The 21,757-nt window shown below is 41.3% G+C and overlaps 1 protein-coding gene across 1 annotated transcript in view; it reads left to right on the forward strand.

The window, feature by feature from the left end:
• Positions 1–21,757, forward strand: part of LOC117556124 (protein sidekick-1-like) — a 276,166-nt gene that overhangs the window by 211,040 nt on the left and 43,369 nt on the right. Inside the window, 8 exon segments of the mRNA XM_034231352.1 lie at positions 3,467–3,662; positions 4,736–4,834; positions 6,023–6,214; positions 9,862–9,983; positions 10,549–10,661; positions 12,678–12,828; positions 18,017–18,257; positions 19,246–19,361. Coding sequence (XP_034087243.1) covers positions 3,467–3,662; positions 4,736–4,834; positions 6,023–6,214; positions 9,862–9,983; positions 10,549–10,661; positions 12,678–12,828; positions 18,017–18,257; positions 19,246–19,361 — 1,230 coding nt within the window.

Here is a 21,757-nt window from a genome sequence, read left to right on the forward strand (position 1 = left end):
TAATAATGGGTTGTGTATAGGAAATACTGCACAAAGCTGATTAAATTAACTTTAACTATATTTTGATATATCGGTGTCTTGGTTTACGATGCAGCAGAAGATTGTCCTGTTCAGTAAGGACAACTGAATCTCATCAAGTTTTTTGTATTATTCATCAAAGTAAAGATTGACCTCACGTACAAGTTTTCGCACATCGCTGCCGTTGTGATAATAGGAATTCATGCCGTACAAGGACAGTGTGGAGAAAATGAGTGTGGGTCACGCTCTGTATGCCATCAGTAACACTGCATACAGAAACAAGCCTGTTGCCTAATCAACAGCGTTGGTTACTATTCTGTTACATCATTTACTGTGCAGAGAATCAGACCAGATGAAAGAGGACATACAGTGAGTCCAGAAAGTATTCATACCCCTTCACTTTTTCCACATGTTTGTATGTTACAGCCTTATTTCAATTTGGATTAAATTCATTTATTTTCTCAACATTCTACACACAATACCCCATAATGACAAAGTGAAAAACGTTTTTGAATTATTTTTGCAAATGAATTAAAAATAAAACACTCAAATATCACATAAACATAAGTATTCACACCCTTTACTCAATACGTTGTTGAAGCACCTTTGGCAGCAATAACAGCCTTAAGTCTTCTTCAGTATGATGCTACAAGCTTGGCACACCTATCTTTGGGCAGTTTCTCCCATTCTTCTTTGCAGATTGTCTCAAGCTCCATCAGCTTGGATGGGAAGCGTCGGTGCACACAGCCATTTTCAGATCTCCCCAGAGATATTCAATCCGGTTCAAGTCTGGGCTCTGGCTGAGGCACTCAAGAACATTCACAGACTTGTCCTGAAGCCACTCCTTTGTTATCTTGGCTGTGTGCTTCGGGTCATTGTCCTGTTTAAAGGTGAACCTTCGCCCCAGTCTGAGGTCCAGAGCTCTCTGGAGCAGGTTTTCATCAAGGATCTCCCTGTACATTGCTGCATTCATCTTTCCCTTGATCCTGACTGGTCTCCCAGTTCCTGCTGCTGAAAAACATCCCCACAACATGATACTGCCACCACCATGCTTCACTGTAGGGATGGTGTTGGCCAGGTGATGAGCGGTGACTGGTTTCCTCCAGACAGACATGATGCTTGGCATTCAGGCCAAATTTGGTTTCATCAGACCAAACTATTTGGTTTATCATGGTCTGAGAGTCCTCTAGGACGTGCTCCATGTGGGCTTTCATGTGCCTTTTACTGAGGAGTGGCTTCCTTCTGGCCACTCTACCATAAAGGCCTGATTGGTGGAGTGCTGCACAGATGGTTGTCCTTCTGGAAGGTTCTCCCATCTCCACAGAGGAACACTGGAGCGCCGTCAGTGACCATCGGGTTCTTGGTCACCTCTCTGACTAAGGCCCTTCTCCCCCATTGCTCAGTTTGGTTTGGGCGGCCAGCTCTAGGAAAAGCCCTGGTGGTTTCAAACATCTTCCATTTGCAAATGATGGAAACCACTGTGCTCCTTGGGACGTTCAATGCTACAGACATTTTTCTGTACCCTTCCCAAGATCTGTGCCTTGATCCTGTCTCTGAGGTCTACAGACAATTCCTTGGACCTCATGACTTGGTTTGTGCTCTGATATGCACTGTCAACTGTCGGACCTCATAGAGACAGGTGTGTTTCTTTCCAAGTCATGTCCAATCAATTGAATTTACTACAGGTGGACTCCAGTCAAGTTATAGAAACATCTCAAGGATCAGTGGAAACGGGAGGCACTTGAGCTCAATTTTCAGTGTCAAAGCAAAGGGTGTGAATACTTATGTACATGTGATATTTAATTTGATTATTTTTAACACATTTGCGCACATTAAAAACGTTTTCTATTTATCATTATGGGAATGGAATGGAATGTGTGGAATGTTGAGAAAAATAAATAATTTAATCCATTTTGAAATAAGGCTGTAACATAACAAAATGAGAAAAAAGTTAAGGGGTATGAATACTTTCCGGATGCACTGTAGCTGACAACACAGTGAAGATGTAAGACAACAGATTGAACGGTGGTGGTGTTTGCAAAGCATTGGGAACACACAGTATTCAGACAATGTGCATAGGTCAGCGTTTTCAGAAACAAACAGAGGCTTTGCTTTGCATCCCGATGGCAACGCACTGCTAATGAATGTAAATGTCTAACCAACAGTCCGCTATTAAAAAAACATGTTAAATTCTATAATTAAATGCAGCTTTTGTATAAACAGCTCTTTTGCTTACCTCTAACCCATTGCACTGCATTATTCTGATGAAAACTTCACATCTTAGCCAGTTAATGTCTAACTAGGAACTATAAATATTGTGCCACATCACAGTTTTGCCCATGGCTTATCTCTCATTATGAATATGTAAGTGTGTGCTTTTCCCTGTTGTTTTTGTGTATAAAGCATTAATGCAAACCAAACTAGTGTGGTTCTGAATATGAATCAAGGCTCACAATACAGGCAAATTCACTTTTCATTAGGCCTTTAGTCATACTAATAATCAAACTTCAGATGCTGTTATGACTGATAATGGCCTCTTGGCAGGAATTTATGTAAAGTGCTAAATTCATACGTAAATAAATGCTTACATTTTAATATATTTGGAGCGCAGAAAGCTTTTAGCTGAAATGAAACATGACTATTGTTTTGCCATTTTGAAAATGTGTAAATAGCATTGGCATTTGCAATTTTAAACTTTAATGACATAAACCCATGGGAATCAGCCTGATTCATAAGAAGATTCACAATAACTCGAACTGGTACGAAGTTTTGTCTCAGAAACGCAGCCTGAATAACAATGTTTGGACCTGGTAGCCTCAAGCTAATACTGCTTGATTAAAATAATGACTAAACAAAATAAATGACTGACTAGTGCAACTTAAAGTCAATGTGTGAAACATTAGTTTAGACATGTGAACTAAATACGCACAAATTATGTAGCTTGCAAGGCTTTTAAGTATAATAATATTATGGTCATTAACTGTGTGTTCATCCTATCACTTCCAAATGTTCGCCTCGCTGCACACAAACTCCACCAAGTGTTGGAAAGACTATTCCAAAAAATAAACGATGAATCAATGTGTATATGATAGCTGCAATATATACTGTGCAACAAACTCATAACTGATGGATTATTTAAGAAGAAGCAGCCACTTTCTGTGGTCTGTTAGTATGAACATAGACAGTACAAGTACACACATGCACAGGACCTATACACATGAGGTCTGAATACACACATGCTCAAACACATGCATCTTCTTTATGGAGCGGTGTCAGAGCAAACTGTCATGTTGTATGGCGCCATAGAGCAGTTGTGGATTTGGTGCATTGCTCAAGGACACATCGTATTGGGACTTGAACCAGCGACCCAAGACAAGTCACTACAGACTGAGCTACTGCAGCTACTGACCTAGACATCTCCACTAACCATCTCTCTCACTCAACACAGCTGCTGGTGTGGCCAGAGAAGTCTCCAGAGGAGGTTATCGTGGTAACCATCACCCCGGACTACCCCGGTTCTCGCCACACGGGATTGGTCAGCGGACTGAAGAAATTCAACTGGTACTTTGGCTCCACCCTCTGCTTCACAACACCTGGAGACGGCCCCAGAAGCTCCCCCATTCTGCTGCAGACACACGAGGACAGTGAGTACACACACACACACACACACACACACACACACACACACACACACACACACACACACACACACACACACACACCCACACACCCACTCATGCTTCAATGTGAATAAAGCCAGAACAAAAAGAACGCCATCAGCCTCTCCTGTGAATAATAATGAAAGTGTTTTGATTTGCTCTGCGTTCAGTCCAGCTGTTTTCTATCAGTGTGAGTCACAGCTGTGAACACAATGTTTTCTCTCAGGCTCATACTTTCTTTAGTCTACTTTTTAATCTTTTTGTTCTTAGCTGCCCCCCCTTTTTTTCCGACTTTCTCTTTTTAAAGGGAAATAATTTCTATGTTTCCAGGCATACTGGTATTTATAGCCTACTGTTCCATGGATAAACACAATAGCTGCCACTCTCAGTTGCAAGTACACATGCACACAGTCGCACCATCAAATAAACACAATAGCCTATAGCCAGACCGACAAGCAATTATTACCAACCAGCAATTATCGAGTGGGAAAGGGATATTAGAAGACACACACACACACACACACACTCTCACAGCACCATGGACTGGTATTGATTGGGTGCTGGGCGGGTTTCAGGGTTAACGGTGGGTGTAATTCTTGCTTGATGATAGCTTTTTGTGTGTGTGTGTGTGTGTGTGTGTGTGTGTGTGTGTGTGTGTGTGTGTGTGTGTGTGTGTGTGTGTGTGTGTGTGTGTGTGTGTGTGTGTGTGTGTGTGTGTGTGTGTGTGTGTGTGTGTGTGTGTGTGTGTGTGTGTATGTGTGTGTGTGAGTGTTATTGAATGTCTCAGATGAATAGCTTAATCGCTCTGCAGGGAGAGTGGTTAGAGAGCACTACATGAAATGAGAAATGACAGGCATGCTTGCACCTGACTGCATGTGTGTGCATGGTGGTCAATGCTGACGTGATTAGGAGGTGGTGTGTGGAGTTGAAGGGCAGAAAGTAATGGGCTGCATATACAATGGGTTTGTGTGCTTCGTGTGGATGGCATGATTTCCTAAAACCGTACTGCTGATTTCATTAAAATATTACTCATTAAATCTGATGTATGTTTTTTCCAGCACCTGGACCTGTTCGTCACCTGAGCTTCACTGCAATCCTGGACACGTCTCTCAGAGTCAGCTGGGCAGAGCCTCAAGATAAGAACGGCATCATCACCGGTAAAAGCATTTTCACTCATGCATTCCTCCACCACCTCCATCTTTCTTCTATAATCAAGAAACTTTAATTTTAAGACATTATTTTCAGTCCCACTAACAGCTGTGGTAAAATGAGCTTAAATTAAGGTAGTATGTTTTTGCCAGAAAATAAAATGCACAATGATAAAACATTATGTGCCCAGTGTTTCCAATTAAAAAGGATTCTTCACAGGTGGACCAAAACAGTGTGTAGAATAACAAATTGAACTGAAAAAGCGGCAAGCATCCCCTTGAGGCAGCAGTGAGCAAGGAAGCCTAAAACTTTTATATTTTCTTCAGAAATCTTCACTTAGTCTTTTATTTAGTGTCTAAATAAAACCCCTTGTCTCCGACACTGTGTGTGTGTACAACTGATTCATCATCAGCTAATCCCTTCTCTCTGCAGCTTGTCTTCTCACATTATCTCCAACATGCCCTCATCCCACGCATCCCAACACCCAGGGTGGTTGTTTGTGTGGCGCATCACAGAGCTTACGGCACTTTTCTCCCAAAATCTTTTTCGCCTCAGCTCGTCCACAGCTCTGTTCAAAGAATGGTGCTGTGAATTATGCGATTACACTAAATTTTGTGTGCGTGTGTCTGTATGCATACATTATGTACGTATGTATGTGTGTGCTGTCGACCATGCCGGACATTCATCAGGCACCTACACAACAAGATCACAGTGTAACAGCATCAGGATGCAATGGCTTTACAGACTGCTTACACATTGTGTGTAAGGGGGGTGGGGGGTGGAAACAGTTATTTAATGGAGGTCACCTTCCACATTTACTCTTTTCTCCTCAACCTGCTTTCGTCCAGCTCCAGGTGAGCACAGAGACAGATGAGGGACCATTCACCCTCTTCAGGGCTTTACCTACAAGTGGCATCCCACACACACACACACACAGACACACAGACAGACACACACATGCACACACACACACACACACGTAATTGAAGGTGGTGGAGTGTGATGCATGACTGTGAAGATGCGTATGGACACACAGGGATTTTCTCTGTAGTAACCCCTCCCTCCCTCTCTTCCTCCTTTTTGGCTCTGAACCTCTCATTATACTGTGTGTGCGTGTGCATGTGTTTGTGTGCACACATGTACGCTCATGTCTATGTTCACCTTTATTAACCCAGTGTGTGCTCTACATCCTGCAGGCTACGTGTTGTGGTGGGAAGTGCCAGGCGTAGAGTCGGGTCGGGTGGAACGTACACTCTCAAACTCCACCCTGCAGCACCAGCTGACTGGCCTCACCTCCACCACACTGTACACACTGCAGGTGGCCGCGCTCACTGGCGCAGGACGTGGCGTGGTCACATCCTCCACCATCTCCACTGGAGTCCCACCAGGTACAATAAACACTCCCTCAGATTCTCTCTTGTGTTCGTGTAGCAGAGTAAATATGAGTTATTATCTCACTCGATGCCATTGTCTTTCCTCAGGCTGATAAGTGGCTGTTATTGTGCATCCATGAATCATCACCCACACAAGCAACACACACTTTCACATGCACAGTCACATCTAAGTTAGTCATTTACAGCTTATCTGAGAGCGTGTTGGTGTGTGGTTTAATGTGTGTATTCCATGTACACGCCATGCTTGTGTTCATGATGAGTTTGCACGATTGGACTTAGGCCAAGTTACGATCATTATTAGTGCTGATTAACTGCAAATGGCAATGTGGAGTGAATGCAGAGATGGGAGAGAAAGGGCAAGAGACAATCAAAGAGCACGGCTGAAGAAGAAGAGTAGAGAAACACAACAAGGAAAGAAAAGAGGAAAACGCATATCCGAAGAACACAATAACCTAGTCCCTCAGAAATTGACTGAGAGGAAGAGGAGGAAAAGGAAAGAACAACTTTGCTCGTACAGCTGAATTTTTGTCCTAACATTTTCTGATTACTAATTTATGAATAAAAGCAGAAAAAGTGAAAGCAAGATGGATACAGACATTTCTTAGATTCTGAAGTTATTCATTAATTCATGAAAGCAAAAGACTGAAGGAAAGACGGAGGACTGGATATTAGGAAAAAGAACTAAAGAAAGAGCAGAGAGAGAGAAAGAGAGAGATCCACCCAGCATAGATTATTGCCTTGTTTATTTATTCATGAATTCATGGAGAGAGAGAGTTTTGTCATTCATCTGAGCAAGGCAGCTGATATCAACATGTCCACATTATAACCCTTTACAAGTTTGCTGCATGCACTTTCAGAGCAATAGTGGCTGAAAGCTATCATTTGTCGTTTGTTGCTCACATGTTCCTCTTTCTATCCGGAATACATATTCAATGGTTTCCATAATAACTGAGTCATGTTATGTATTCTTTTTGATATACAAAGAAATCAAATATTCTATATAATCTATCTGATGCCTCCAGTGTTGTGGCACGTTGCAGCAAACGGTCTTTGATTGAAAACACTGGCTTTACATCTTTATTCTGCCATGTTCAGCAAATGTGATGCTTGTGATGCTGCAGCGGGATGGATTACAGCCGCACTTACAACATGAAGGGATACAAAGTGTCAACCAACACAGTGGAGAGGAGTGGCTGGAGAGAGCGTCTGAAGTGCTCGGCTTGTGATGAGTGAAACAATTTAGAGCAAAGTGGAGTGTGATGATGCTTGATTATGCAAATCTCATTAACAGAAACTAGCAGTCATGTTTTTCATTTGTTTGGACATCATTTAAAAAGAAAAACAGGATTCAAGCCCACACTCAGTCGTCCAACGTGCTGCCTGCCTGACCGATGCAGTCAGGGAGGAAGTCCATTCAGAGCCAGCTGTAAATTGTGTGTGGCATTTGAAAGGTGGAGTTGTAAACCTTTTATTGGAATATTTAGTTCTGGTTGAAGTGTGCATACAAATCGTATTATTATTCTACTTTGATTTATTCCAGTTTACAATAAAAGAAAAACTCACCACCGTGGGGAAATAAATCTTGTGTCACAGGCTTCTCCAACAGAGCAACACAAAACACAGATAAACAGAAAAAAAATAGTGCAAGTAAATGTAAATAGTAAATACAAAAAATAGTTTAAATTAGTGAAATGGTGCAATAAGAGCCTATATGCAAGTTATTGAAATAGGATATATAGGTAAATAGATCAATCATTTTTCAATCATTTTTAAGTAGCATCCAGATGAATATTAGGGATGTTATTTCAACTGTTCAGGTGTTTCACAGATTTAGCTTCAACAGTTCAGGTGTTTCACAGTCTTATTGCCTGTGTGAGTCTGGTGGTTTTAGTCCGGTTGCTGCGGTAACGCCTGCCAGACGGCAGCAGACAGAACTGTTTGTGGCTGGGGTGATGGGGGCCTTTTATAATCCGGAGGGATTTCTTCCTGAGCCGCTGGGAGTAAAGGTCCTCCGTGGATGGCAGCTTTCCCCACCCTCTGTAATGCCTTACGGTTGAGGTCGGTGCAGCTGCCGTACCAGGCCGTGATGCAGCCAGTCAGGATCCCCTCTATGGTGCACCTGTAGAAGTTGCAGAGTATCCTGGAGTCCATATTGAACCTCCTCAGCCTGCGGAGGAAGAAGAGGCGCTGTCGTAATTATCTTACCTGAAGTTATCATCACAAAAAAAAGAAATAAGTTGATGTTTTCTGCATTTTAATAACATTTCTTTGTGGGAGGATGGGAACTGGAAGATAACAAATTGTATTTTGTCAGCTTTGTGTGGACATGTTTTTATACTTATACTGTAGATGCACCTTGAAATGGACAAAACATTCTGGATTGAGGGGGTTTCTAAGCCAAACGCTCACATGTTTTTAGCTTCTCTTTTCTCTCCAGAGTGGTTGTGTCATTTAGGCTGCCACCGCTGGTCAGCCACTTTGCACGTTTCCTAGCTTTTACTCACTATTGCCACGGAGATGGAACAATGTTGGAATAGGAATAATGAACCCACATGTATGAGCCCTGCTGCATACTCAAACATTTACAGCCTTAGATGTATTTTAGTGAACTGTGCATTTAATTCACGTCTCGCCTCCACTGGTGTTCAGATGTATCTCTCTGTATTGTATTGTTGACCTTGGAAATATGAATTAAATTGCTTTGACCAAGAGAGCTATTCAGCTGTGGCATAAGTGGCCGTGCTTAAGTAAAATGTACCTTTTTCCTCTGTGTAACAAATCTCTTATTGTCCTTTTCATGGCCAAGCAAGGACCCATAGACATTTTTAAAAAGGACTGGAAGCATTTTCTTGGCTCATTCTAACTTAAAGCCTTTATATTTGAGTCATTAATGGCAACAGGACTTTTCTCATCAGGTTATCAATTTGTATTGCAGGTGTTTTACTGATGAGCCATGTTGCAGTTTTATTTGTATGAGTTTTGGCAATGAACCTATTTGTATCCCTACATTGAACTGTCGTTATAAAACATTATTTCTCTTCTTCATTGCTTTTGATTGGTCCGTTTGAAAGAGTGTGCCATGCTGTGATGCTGCAGTCCTTCTCTGCTTGAACAAAACCTTTTTATTTCAAATGTAATGCTAATAGCACCTCGCTGCAGCAGCACCAGCAGTCAAGTATTCACACATCACAAATAACAGTATTATAAGTGCTAAATCCTGCTGGTTTTTGTCCAAAAATGGTATTGTACTTACCTGTAAGAATACATGAAATGCTTAATGCATATGGAGAAAAGTGACCTGCAAGTACTAGCTGCATGATAGCACAATTATATGTAGTTATTTGTTCTTTGCTGGTGGTGGTGGCGAAGTCCATAGGGACTTGGCTTGGCAACTGAAAGGTCACCAGTTCAAGTCCCGGAAAGACCAAGTGCTACCGAGGTGTCCCTGAGCAAGGCACCGTTCCCTACACTGCTCCCCGGGCGCCGTACATAATGGCAGCCCACTGCTCCTAACACTAGGATGGGTCAAATGCAGAGAAAACGTTTCGTTACATAGTACCTGTACTACGTAATGACAATAAATTGAATCTTAATCTTGTAGCTTTGAATAAAGCAGTATTCTGTTTGTTTTCTATCTGCAGAGCTTCCTGGTTCCCCATCTAACTTAGTCATCTCCAACATCAGCCCTCGCACAGCAACACTCCGGTTTCGCCCTGGATCTGATGGCAAGACTGGCATATCACAATGGATCGTAGAAGGCCAGGTGCGTGTGTCCTTGTTAGTGTTTCTACACTTTTTGTAAAACTTGGCTGGAAATGTTAAGTCCTTAAACAGTTAGTTAGCATTTTACCACTTCCAGTTCCCTTTTTTCTCAAAGTCAATGGTATTCATTACATGTCATTTGTTAGACGCTTTTATCCAAAGCGACTTACATACATTCAGTACTGTGGACAATCCCCACAGGAACAATTTGGGGTGAAGTGTCTTGATGCTGACTGCAGTGGGACTCGAACTTGCTACCCCCTGATTTCGAAGTCCTACAGTATTCACACATGTTTGTGGTCAGATGCCTGAAATAAGAGCTGTGGTTAACACATGCTTAACAAATGTTCACCTTTGTAATACGACATACAGTATTTTCCCTCTCCTTAATGTCCGAAGCTTCTATATATGGTTAAAAGTCACGTGACTTAAAAAGCATAATTAACAATATCAAGATGTTTTTTTGGTGCGGGACCTTCTTTTTTTCTTACATTTCGGGCAGCCTGCAAAGATACGTCATTACTGCACCACTTTTTCTTATAACATACAATATCATTTTTGAACAGGTTGTTAAGGACGATAGAAAGGAGGACATATGGACTGTTGTCTACCAGAAAGACAACCAGCCTGATGCGGACAGTGTGGAGATTCCCGACCTCTCTCCATTCACCAAGTACAGGTTAGCAACAAACACACACACGCAAGTACAAGGACACAGTCAAATGCTTCCACTTGCAAACACACACACACCCGCACAAACTCACTCACACACATCTCACTCTCCGCCAGTTTCTGCAGTATTGCAAGACTCAGGTGAAGTTAGATAAATCACACAGACACACGGAGAGGCAGTTCCATCTGAGACTTTTCTGTTTGTCAGCACCTTCACAGCTGCTGCATGCAGATCCTTATTACCCTCCTGCAACTAGCTAGAGGGAAGGAGCGGGGGGGAGAAGGATGAGGGCAGGGGAAAAGAAAGGTGATGAGAAGGTGGGAAGGGCAGCGGAGAGCATTAAAGGGGAGAAGAGACGAGGGAAAGGAAGAGAGAGGAGAGACTTTAATCCCTGCTCAAGGGCCGTGGGGAGCCTGAAGTTTATAAACGTGATCTATCGTCACTGAACAGCAGTAACACTTCCTCCTCTTCTCTCCTTTTTTTTTTTTTTAAATCAATCAATTTATTTTCTGTATGTTTCAGTCTCTCTCTGCCTCTTGCTCTCTGTATTGCTGCCTTCATCTGTAATGGGATCGCAATGTGTGTGTGCACATGTTGTACACTCACAGGGATTATGTTGGGACATTAGATGAAGTGATGCACTTGTCTGTGTTTCAAACCCCCGCCTTAAGATCCTCTTTACGCCGTGCTCTCAATCTCCCTATACAGGGACCAGAACTCATAGATGTAGTCTCTGTCACGCACTCTGAACACCCACATGTTTTAACACACACACACACACACACACTCCCTTGTGGTTTTACCAAACAGGAAGAAGCTTCAAATTTGTACCTGTGCCATTAACATTGGATTTCTACGGTACCATTTGCTTTTACTCCCGGTTCCAGTGGTGAAAGATTGTTTCCAAGTCATGTGATCCAAACATTTCCAATAACTCCAGAGCATTAGGATGTTAATATAAATCAAACCAAATGGCTGCATCTATTTCATTACAACCAAAAAACGTCTTGCCCTACTGTTGGTTGCACAAAAAGGGAAGCTCACTCTTAAGTTATATTCATTAAAGTTTAAAAAAAAACGTACTCATTCAATCCAATGAATCATGTACTCAAATTAAGAATTTAGTTTGTGGATTTAAAAAAATATATTTTAGGATGATGACGTCATAGAAAATGACCACAGAGATTGGAGCTTCATTCGAAAACCTCAATAGAAGCTTTAAATGTATGCAAAAAAAGACACTTGGTTCTGCCTGTGTGTGGGTGTGGTGTGTGTGTGTGTGTGGTGTGTGTGTGTGTGTGTGTGTGTGTGTGTGTGTGTGTGTGTGTGTGTGTGTGTGTGTGTGTGTGTGTGTGTGTGTGTGTGGGTGTGTGTGTGTGTGCTGTGTGTGTGTGTGCAGTGCGTGTGCATGCATGTGAAAGCGCGTGTCTTTTTCTAACTGAATGTTTGGCATACTCAGACATCTTATGAAATGCCAGTGGTCTTTTCAGAAATCCTCTGGTGGAGAATTCCAGCTGAAGGATGCTATCCAGTAACATATGTTTTAATTGTTAAATAAATAACACATGTCACAAACGCCCTTACGTCGTTCTGTGATATTGAGCAAAAAAACTCTTGAAACTGTGAATAAAGTTACTGCTTCTACAGTAACGCAGGGTAATCAAAAATATTACACCAACTGCTCACCTTTAAAAAAGAACCTAACCCCAATGTCCAACTGGAGACCTACATGATACCGTACTTCACCAAATGAATATTGCATACTCCTATTTCACCCAAAAGGCAGCTCAATATCATCTCTATTATCAACAATTTGACATATAGGAGTTAAAAAGTCCCCAAGATAATTCATCATCAATCATTTGTTCAAACTTTGGAGCACACCCTTGGGTGCAGCAGTAGACATCATACAACCATTTTTTCAGGCTGAGTAGTACTACAAATGACAAATTACAAATGAACTGAACTCGCTGTGTAGATTCCGTGGAGTGCACCTTTAACCTCCAGCTCTCCGTTCTCCAGGTTCAGGATGCGGCAGGCGAACATTGTCGGCTCCAGTAACATAAGTGCCCCCTCCAGGCTGATTCAGACCCTCCAAGATGCCCCTGACTCACACCCATCTAACCTCACCCTGCTGTCTGCCACACAGACCAGTCTGCGCTTCAACTGGAAGGTACTGAAGCACACACAAGAGCAGATACATACTTTCCCCTGAAAGCACTTTATTCTCTCTACCTTTTTATAATCATTCAAATAATGCTAATTTGACTGCTGGATATTTCCTTTGTGTTTCTTTGCTCTGCATATATGTGTGAATGCCCATCTTTTGTATATCAGTGCATGTGTACATATGCAGGTGCATGTGCACTCACCAGCAGCAGGGCTGAACAGGTTGAGTGGCTGACAGCCTATAATCAGTGTTTCTCCTTGTTATCAGTGCTAATGCTAATCTGTCACATTTTCCATTCAGCGCTCTGACTGCTAGCAGCACAAACTGCAATGTAATTTTCTCCTTACTGTCTTTTCTTTTGCGCTCCTTTTCCTTGCTCTTTGTCCCTCTCTCTTTCCCTCCCTCTCTCTTTTACTCCCCCATCCCATCTTCTATTATAACATAAATGGAGAGCAGAGTATTTTCCATTTAAGAGTTGGAATGAGAAAAAGAGCCTGTCAAATCAGACACAGACACTGAGGCGCTATGAGGCTTCCTGTGCAGAATGCTAATGGCATTTTACCTACATGTTTGCGCTCAGCCTGAGCTATGCTAGATTTTCTGCTGTAATGGAACTATCACAATGGTTTTAGCTAAGGCTATTATTCTAAGCTGCATATTAAGGGTAATAAAGCTAATGTGACATTCTGTATTATGGCTCCTAAATGCTAAGCTGAGCTAAATCACTGGGGTATTTAAAGTGTTCCACATCCTTATCCGCAGCGCAGCAGAGAGCTACCACTGTAAAATGTTTGCTTAAAACGTGTATGGAAAAACCTGCTGTGAACAAAACTTCTTCTGAACACTGATCATGAGCCTATGACGCATAAGCACATGATAGGAAAGTACGGACAAGAGAAGGAGGCAGGGTGACAGGAAATTAGATTGGATGGAAGTAAAAGAGGATGACAGAGAGCGAAAGATCAGAAGATGGGATGTTAAAGGGGAGAAGACAGTAAAAGGTTTTTAGGAAGTACTTTAAAGTTAGACATGTCACATAAATAACCATATTCTTTAGTGCTACGTAATGCCTTCTCACTTGTGAGTGTGTGTGTTTGGGTGTCTTGGATCACATTGTGGAGAATTAAACTCGATATTCCACTTATGTCGTCAGGACCCAACTCTATTTTGGGTCTTATTTTGAGGCTACCACTGCAGGGTACCAAAGTTCATAGTGTTGTACACATTGTGACTTTAAAGGTGGGGTAGGTAAGTTTCAGAAACCGGCTCGAGTGCACTAAAATTTGAAAGTACACAGCCGAAAGAATCCGCCCCTTCCTTCAGACTTCCTTACAGAGCACCTCCTCCAACACACATGAACGCACACATGACGGCAGCAGACTGGTGAAAGTGGCCGCCTGTTGCTGGCGAGTCATTGAAGCAATATGGTCTAGCTGCGGCCGCGGACAGTACACAACACTACACGACACGCCCACCTGACACGACACTACGGTGGCTAGACCCTTCTCCATTGAAGTACTGCTGCAATGCACGCCCAATGACGGCACGCCCAATGAGGGCACGAGATACATTTGTGCGTGCACGAGATGGAAGGCTGACAGACAGGGCGGCAATCCAATCCGTTTAGCCGGCCCGGCTAAACGGATTGGTTGTACTTTTTACAGTATCTCGGCTTCCACAGATGAAATTTTGTTATGGATTTTTTGTCAAAGCACTTAAGAAATTCATTGCTATCGGATGTTAAGAGCATTCCATGGAATATAACAAAAAGTTTATCTCGAGCCGGTTTCTCAAACTTACCTACCCCACCTTTAAGAGTGTATTATAATGTTTAAAGGTCCTTAAAAAGCTATTTTCCAAATCAGCTTGTTACAATAGGTGATGTGGTTCCTATACATCAGGGGTGGGGAACCTGCGACCCCCGGGCCATATACGGCCCGCGAGACAATTTGGTACGGCCCTCGAGGTAATTTATAAACACACGCAAAAAAGAAAAAAATTAAAGAAATCTAGACCGCAAAAAATTAAACAAGCGAGTACCTGTTTTTCCTGGCCAAGGTCAGGGTCCTTGAACACAACACGAGCCTAACGTGTCATCACGTGGTATATGTCTCGTCTGACAGGGGCTGCTTCTCAGGTCGATTAAATGAAATCCTTGCTTCCCTCACTTGCGTCGTTTCCCTGCGTTTAGTCCCTCCCACCAGGGAAGCATGGAGGGACGCAAGGAAACCACGAGAAGCAGGGAAATGAGTTTTAAGAGCAATGGGACGTCCTTTCCTCCGGAGCGTCACGTGAAGCGACGTCCGTTTGTGATGACGCTGCACAGCTGCTCGTCTGGCAGCAGCCAGCTCTGTACCCGTTATTTCCACAAACACCCCCGTCTCTGTTAGTGCACATTTACTGACATAAACATTAGTATAATCTGTTGTAGATCCAAATACATGAAATAAAATAAGAAGTCATTCTCAAAAAAGATAAACGCCATTCTTAAAATGTATAAACGAAAAAAGCGATCATGAAAATGTTTCCAATAAATGAATAAAAAAATGTTTGACCACTTTGTTGTTCAGATATATCACATATTTGTAACTAAATGATACATGAATTGAAACAAAACACAGTATAAACTGAGGAGTGTGTCCCGTGAGGTTCATGTATTTTCTTCACTCCGCTGGGGTATTGCTCTCATGTCAAGAAGCATCAGATCAGTGCATGCACTGCCTCGTCCAATCAGTGAGCGATACACAGTAAGGGGGCGGGGTGAGTATCTGAGGATTTCATCGGAGGATGGTCTGGTGGTTCCTCGGTTATCGCTCCTCCATGATCGCTCCTCGCTCCTCGATCCTCGGTCCTCCGGCAGAAATAAGAGCCATGGGACGGTACTCAAGATGGCGCAGGCAAATCAACTTCCGGTGAGACCGAGGACCGAGGAGCGAGGAAATGAAAATAGTCGACCTGAGAAGCAGCCTGGGGTGTAGTTCTGACGGAGAGCAACAGAACGCCGCTCCGCTCCGGTGTCAGTACCAGAACATATCTGGTACTGACACCGGCACTTCCAAAAATTGCAGTACCCATAAGGAGCCGTACACATGCCGCAGTTTTTGCGTGGCTGTGTCTTAGTTGTAAGCCCAGTGACGATCTGTTCATCTGACATACTGATCATACAGGCAGTCAATAACTTTGTTGTTATTAGCATCTGGTTAGCTAGCTATGCTAACGAATATAAGAAGCTTTTTCTACAACCAGTGAGGTAAAGGCACATCTTTACATGATCATTATAGTTATAAAAAAATAAGAGAATAAAGTAAACAGGTATAAAATTCTATATGACATTAAAAAAAAGTTGTTATTAATAAACAAGATGCTTTCAACTTCAACATTTAAAAAATAATCTTCCCGGGGGAGCATGCCCCCAGAGCCCCCTAGAGGAGGTTAGGTCCAAATATATTTTGTAACATATCTAAATTACACATATCTAGTAAAAGAACCGTAGATTTTCATATCGAATGTTCTTCCTCTACCAAAAATGGTCACTACCGAAACACTGCCACACTGTAGTAAAAAAGTATTATATCAACCTGTTAAGATTGTTTTACCTTCCCTTCTCTAAATAGTATTTTAACAAATATTTCTTGAGGGTTTTCACAATTAAATCAATGCAATTTAATTTTTAATCAAAGTTCAATTAATACAATTCATAATGCAAACTTTCTTTGTAACATGCATAATACTAATCATATTGATTCCAGAGTTGATGATTGTTGAAATTGAACATACATTAAACCAATCGGTATCATATGATTTTAGTTGATAAGTCAATATACTTAATTGTTTACAAAACATCCAGTGTTTCGGTAGTGACCACAGTATTTTGCTCTCAAGGTTGTATCATATTCCCTCAACCTTATTGCTTAATCTTAACTCATAACATGCCTTGTGTTGAAGTGTGAATGTTTGAAGCTACTGACCCAGAATCAGCACTTTAGTAACAGACTGAAATAGAGGGGGATGAGGCTAGAATGCATGATCTGTTTGGTATTTTGAGCAAAACACTTCATAGACATGTTTTTTATATATCTGAGACCTATAATATATGCCTAAAAAAAGAGACCTTTAAAGTAACACACTGATTTTCAGACTTTAAAACACATTTATTTCAAAACTATGGGATTTACCTGCTTACCATTCCATTTTGTCACTACCGAAACGATCATGTCAATTACCGAAACATAACCATATGTTTCGGTAGTGACTGTTTCGGTAGTGACGATTTTAGCTAAAATTGAGCATAACTAAAGAATGCTAGCAAGTACATGGCTAGAATACACGTCTTTGAAGAGGTTTACATACATAAAAACCTAACACTTTGCATAAAACCCCGAAAAAGTGTACTTAATTGAAGATAATATGTTCTTAATAATATTCTTAAGGTTACACGCCGATTTTCATATTTTGGAACAGATTTATATCAAAAGTATGGGATATAGCTACTTGCCATTCAGCCATGAGGGACAGGGATGCAGTGTCACTGCCTAGTCAAAATTACAGGGGTGTGGCTAAAAACCAGGCTCAGCCATTGGGCTAAAACCCCTTGTGTTTCGGTAGTGACATGAAAACTGGGGACATGATTTGAGTATAGTTTTTTTGTTAAAAGATTAAACCCACAATAAATCTAAATATTCCAACTTCTGTTTGAATGTAATCATAAAGATCTTCTAAATACACCATTCAACAAAATAAAATAAAATGTTTTAAGTGTTATTTACAGAAATTGAAATGTAGATGTCAGGGTTGGGGACAGCTACTTCCCAATAGAAAGTACCCTATAAATGATGTTTTTGTATATATTAAGCTTATCACTATATCATGTAATGCCTTGTGTTTAAATAGACCATAACATATTCTTAGTAAATATCTATGTCTGAATACTTAATTGTTTTGTTAAATAGTTTTTCTTGTTGTGGGACCGTACTTTGTACTAATTCGGTAAAATGCCCCATACACGTAATTATTGTAGACATCCCTACGGGAGCAATTTGGGGTTCAGTACTGTACCTTGCCCAAGGACACTTCGACATGTTGACTGCAGGGGGTGGGATCGAACTGCTCTCCCCTGAATTGCAAATCAGACTGCTAACCCTAACTCTCTTTAATTTTGTAACTCTCCACTTTCACTTTGTTTGCCCTCCAGCCTCTTCCAGAGACCGAGTTCAACAGCAGTCCCGAGACCGTGGGATACCGGCTGCGTGTGTGGAGGACTGACGGCCAGGGGGAGGACAGGACAGAGGACGTGGAGAGAGAAGGGGGGACCAGTGAGACCACCGTAGAGGGCCTCAACCCCTTCACTCAGTACCAGGTTCAGATACAGGCCTACAACTCCATAGGATCCGGACCATGGAGCCACACTGTCGCTGCACTCACTGCAGAATCTGGTGAGAACACAGACCTCATTCACTCCTGTTTCCTGTTCCCAGAAAACCAACAGATCTATCCAATATCGTATTACCAGCGTAGAAGATGGGTGAGGATTAAAGTGCCCATTCCCTCCCTGGGTCTCCCCTCATCCTGCCACCTCTCTCTGCCGTTTATACTTTCCCTATATTTCAGTGAGGGGAAGATTGACAAAGAGAGGGAGGGGGAAAGGATTGAGATAAAATCAAAGATTGGTTCAGAGTGACGTTGTACTTTGCTGTGTGTCAGAGATCCCTGTTAGAGTATGCCTTTGCAACCAGCTCACAGGGACATTAGCAGGTTATGGCTTTGCAAATGAGGATTTGTTTAAAGGAATAAGTCCCAGTTGATATCATATGGGCAAAAAACCCACTACACAATATCAATTATAATTAAGAGAAAATATAAATACATTCTGTCATCCAATCAATCGTGACTTTCAAGTGATTGAGTTCATGGACCATAAAAGTGAGTTAGTTTGTTTTTTTCTTCCTCCCTTACACACACACACAAACAATCACTCCCTCTCTGTCTTTCTCTTTCTCAGTTACGTGCTGTCCAGCAGCAATAAGCAATTACAACTATCCAAACTATTAATTGTTTCGGGATTGCTTGCGACGGCCCTTCAATTGCTCTCAAAAACCAATCTCTGCATCGTTCATAGCGCCATCTCAAACCAGAGATTTAATAATCTAATTACTAAAGGAATTTTTCCGCCTGCTCTGAAAAAACACATAAAGAAGGTTTAGAGACATTTTCATCAGCTCAGCATACAATTTGAGTCCTTTGTGACAAAGAACAAGAATATATATAGATAAAGAATGTCTTTTTTTTCAGGTGTTCTTAAAATGACAGAACATAATGTTTCTTACTTCGTCAGTGTGGCATAATAGTCCACTGTTGGTAATCTGTGTGTGTGTGTGTGTGTGTGTGTGTGTGTGTGTGTGTGTGTGTGTGTGTTCGTTCTAGTCCCCTCTGGATTCCCTGTGAATGTGACGACAGAGGCAGTGAGCTCCACCAGGATCCTGCTCAAATGGTCTCCTCTCCCTCAGGCACAGAAGAATGGAATTATACTTGGCTATAAGGTTTATACAACACACACACACACACACACACACACACACACACACACACACACACACACACACACACAATCCCACCTTGGCATGCTCACTTGCCCCCCCTAGTCCATTATCACCTTCAACAATACCTTCACACACACATAGATGCACATAGACATCAGCGCACAAGAACTCATTTAAGCAAATGACGTAATAGGCTGTAACTGCTCTAGTTTTGTTCTTCCTACATTACTGCTTTTAAAAGCACCCAGCTACAGGGGGGCGTGTGTGTAACTGTTCAAATGCACAAAAGAAAGACTTTCATCTTTAATTCCCTTTCATAAAACAGTGTTCTTGTCATGTCATAGTAAAACAAAGCTGGATTATTCATTTATGAAAAATAGATAATAATCCATGAAGCCTGTTGGTTTCAGGAAGTGCTTTGTTTATTTAAAATATAAAGCATAAGCTGCAGTTTAGGCAAGAACTAATTTCTTGCCTAAACTGAAAATGTGATTTGTTAAATAAACATGCATTGTGTGAATAGGCTTTGAACATTCTGCACTAGTATTTAAAGTAAGTCCAAAATAGTGACCCAAACATACTGTAGCCTCAAATCGATCCATGTCTGCCAAATTTGTGCTCATCTCTTTTTATATTCACAAACTCAGTTGGATAAGTCTGTCATGCTGGAACCTCCTGATGGTGACGTATTTGACATTTTCAGGTTTTTAAGAAAAAGCTGGATGAATACTGTTGATGGTGAAGTGCCAGGTGCACACATTTTTACCTGAGTGCACTACTTACTGGCAGTCACATTTCTCCCTTTTTCACTCCCACGCAGACCCTCCAGGGGGTTTATTATAATGTACTCCACCTCCTTGTTTGATTTAAGAATGAAAGGCAGACAAGTGACAGTATTCTGTTTTTCTGCAATATAACTTTTCTTGTTCGGTGGCAAATATATGTAGCTCCCCTCAACATCTTGGGAAAGGAAAATGTTACACAGAAAAGCACATCACGTAATATTTGTTGCTAATGTAAACCTGGCAGTGAGTGCAGCTCTTAATCACCGCCCAAACAAAAGACAGCAGAAGAAAGCTTTAAAGGAAGGATATTTATCCTTCAATGCATGGACACGGTTGTGTTAAAAATACATAATTCCACTAAGAAAAACCGGCTGTGACTGTGTGATAGGAACCAGTACCATCCAGTATCTTAAAATGTTGTGTAAAATTCAGTTCATATCATACACCATGCCCAAAGCACATCAAACTCCCCATATGTGTGTTTTCTTGTGCTCTCCTGGGGATCACACTGAGAAGTATGCCTACCATGCTAATACTGGAGATGGGAACTGGCTGCAAGCGGTAGCTCTTCACATCTCCCATCCCCAAGTAGATGTTTAATAGTTCTCCTGCCACACACTCTTTCTGTTTCTCCACACATAAGAGCTGACATTTTCCTTCAAATAGTTTTTTAAGTGTGTCAGGGAGTTCATGAAAATAAAAAAATGGAGAGAGAAGAACAGGAACAAACAGTTTTTGAGACGTAATGCTGTTACCAGTGAAAGGGAACTGGTGTACTTTTTGAAATCAGGATTGGTTTATTGTAGACGTTTCCGTAAAAAGTCAGGTTTCATGATTTTCTATATTTTTCTCATTGTCAAGGCAAAAAACAACAGGCATTGCCTCTGTATCCATAGCTTCTGTATCCATAGCTTGACATCCATTGATGTCAAAAACATATCAACAAGCCGCTGGCTGACATGTTTCTTCATTATACTGTAATATGTTACGCTGTGCAGATTGTGAATGATTAGGTATATATATTATGTGTCATTTGGGGCTAAATTAAGTTGACTTAAATGTACAGTAGTGGGCACAATGAACTCCTCATACTGTACAGTACAGCTACTCACTAGCACACCAAATCTGAAGCAAGAAAACTGTAAGAAATGTAAATCAAAAACATTTCAAACCTTCTCATGAGGTTTTCAAATACAGCTTGGAATATTTGATGTAAACAAAAATCCTCAATTTGAATGAAGGGATTCATCGGTTTAAATAAGTTTGTCTTTTTCCATTCAATCCACTTTCTTTGAGGAATATTACTTGTCAGTGGGCGCCTTACAAGTATAGAAGCAATCAGTTTTTGACCGCTGTGAACATTTTGTTTTTTAAAAAGCTAAATGCAAACAAATATGGATTGAAGCGGAATATTTTGTTAGATCAAAACATGTTGTGAATTTTAAAAAGGATTGCAACTATATTTTTTCAATAATTTGACTTTTAGACTTCCCAACACTCTCGAGTTATTAGAAATGTTTGAATATAACACAAGTCTAAAAACAATCCTACACAGCCTCCACTGGAATTAAATTATACAAATAATAGTGTACTAATATTTGTGTTATCTTT

Source organism: Gymnodraco acuticeps, unplaced genomic scaffold (assembly GCF_902827175.1).
Source record: "Gymnodraco acuticeps unplaced genomic scaffold, fGymAcu1.1, whole genome shotgun sequence".
Lineage (NCBI taxonomy): Eukaryota > Metazoa > Chordata > Actinopteri > Perciformes > Bathydraconidae > Gymnodraco > Gymnodraco acuticeps.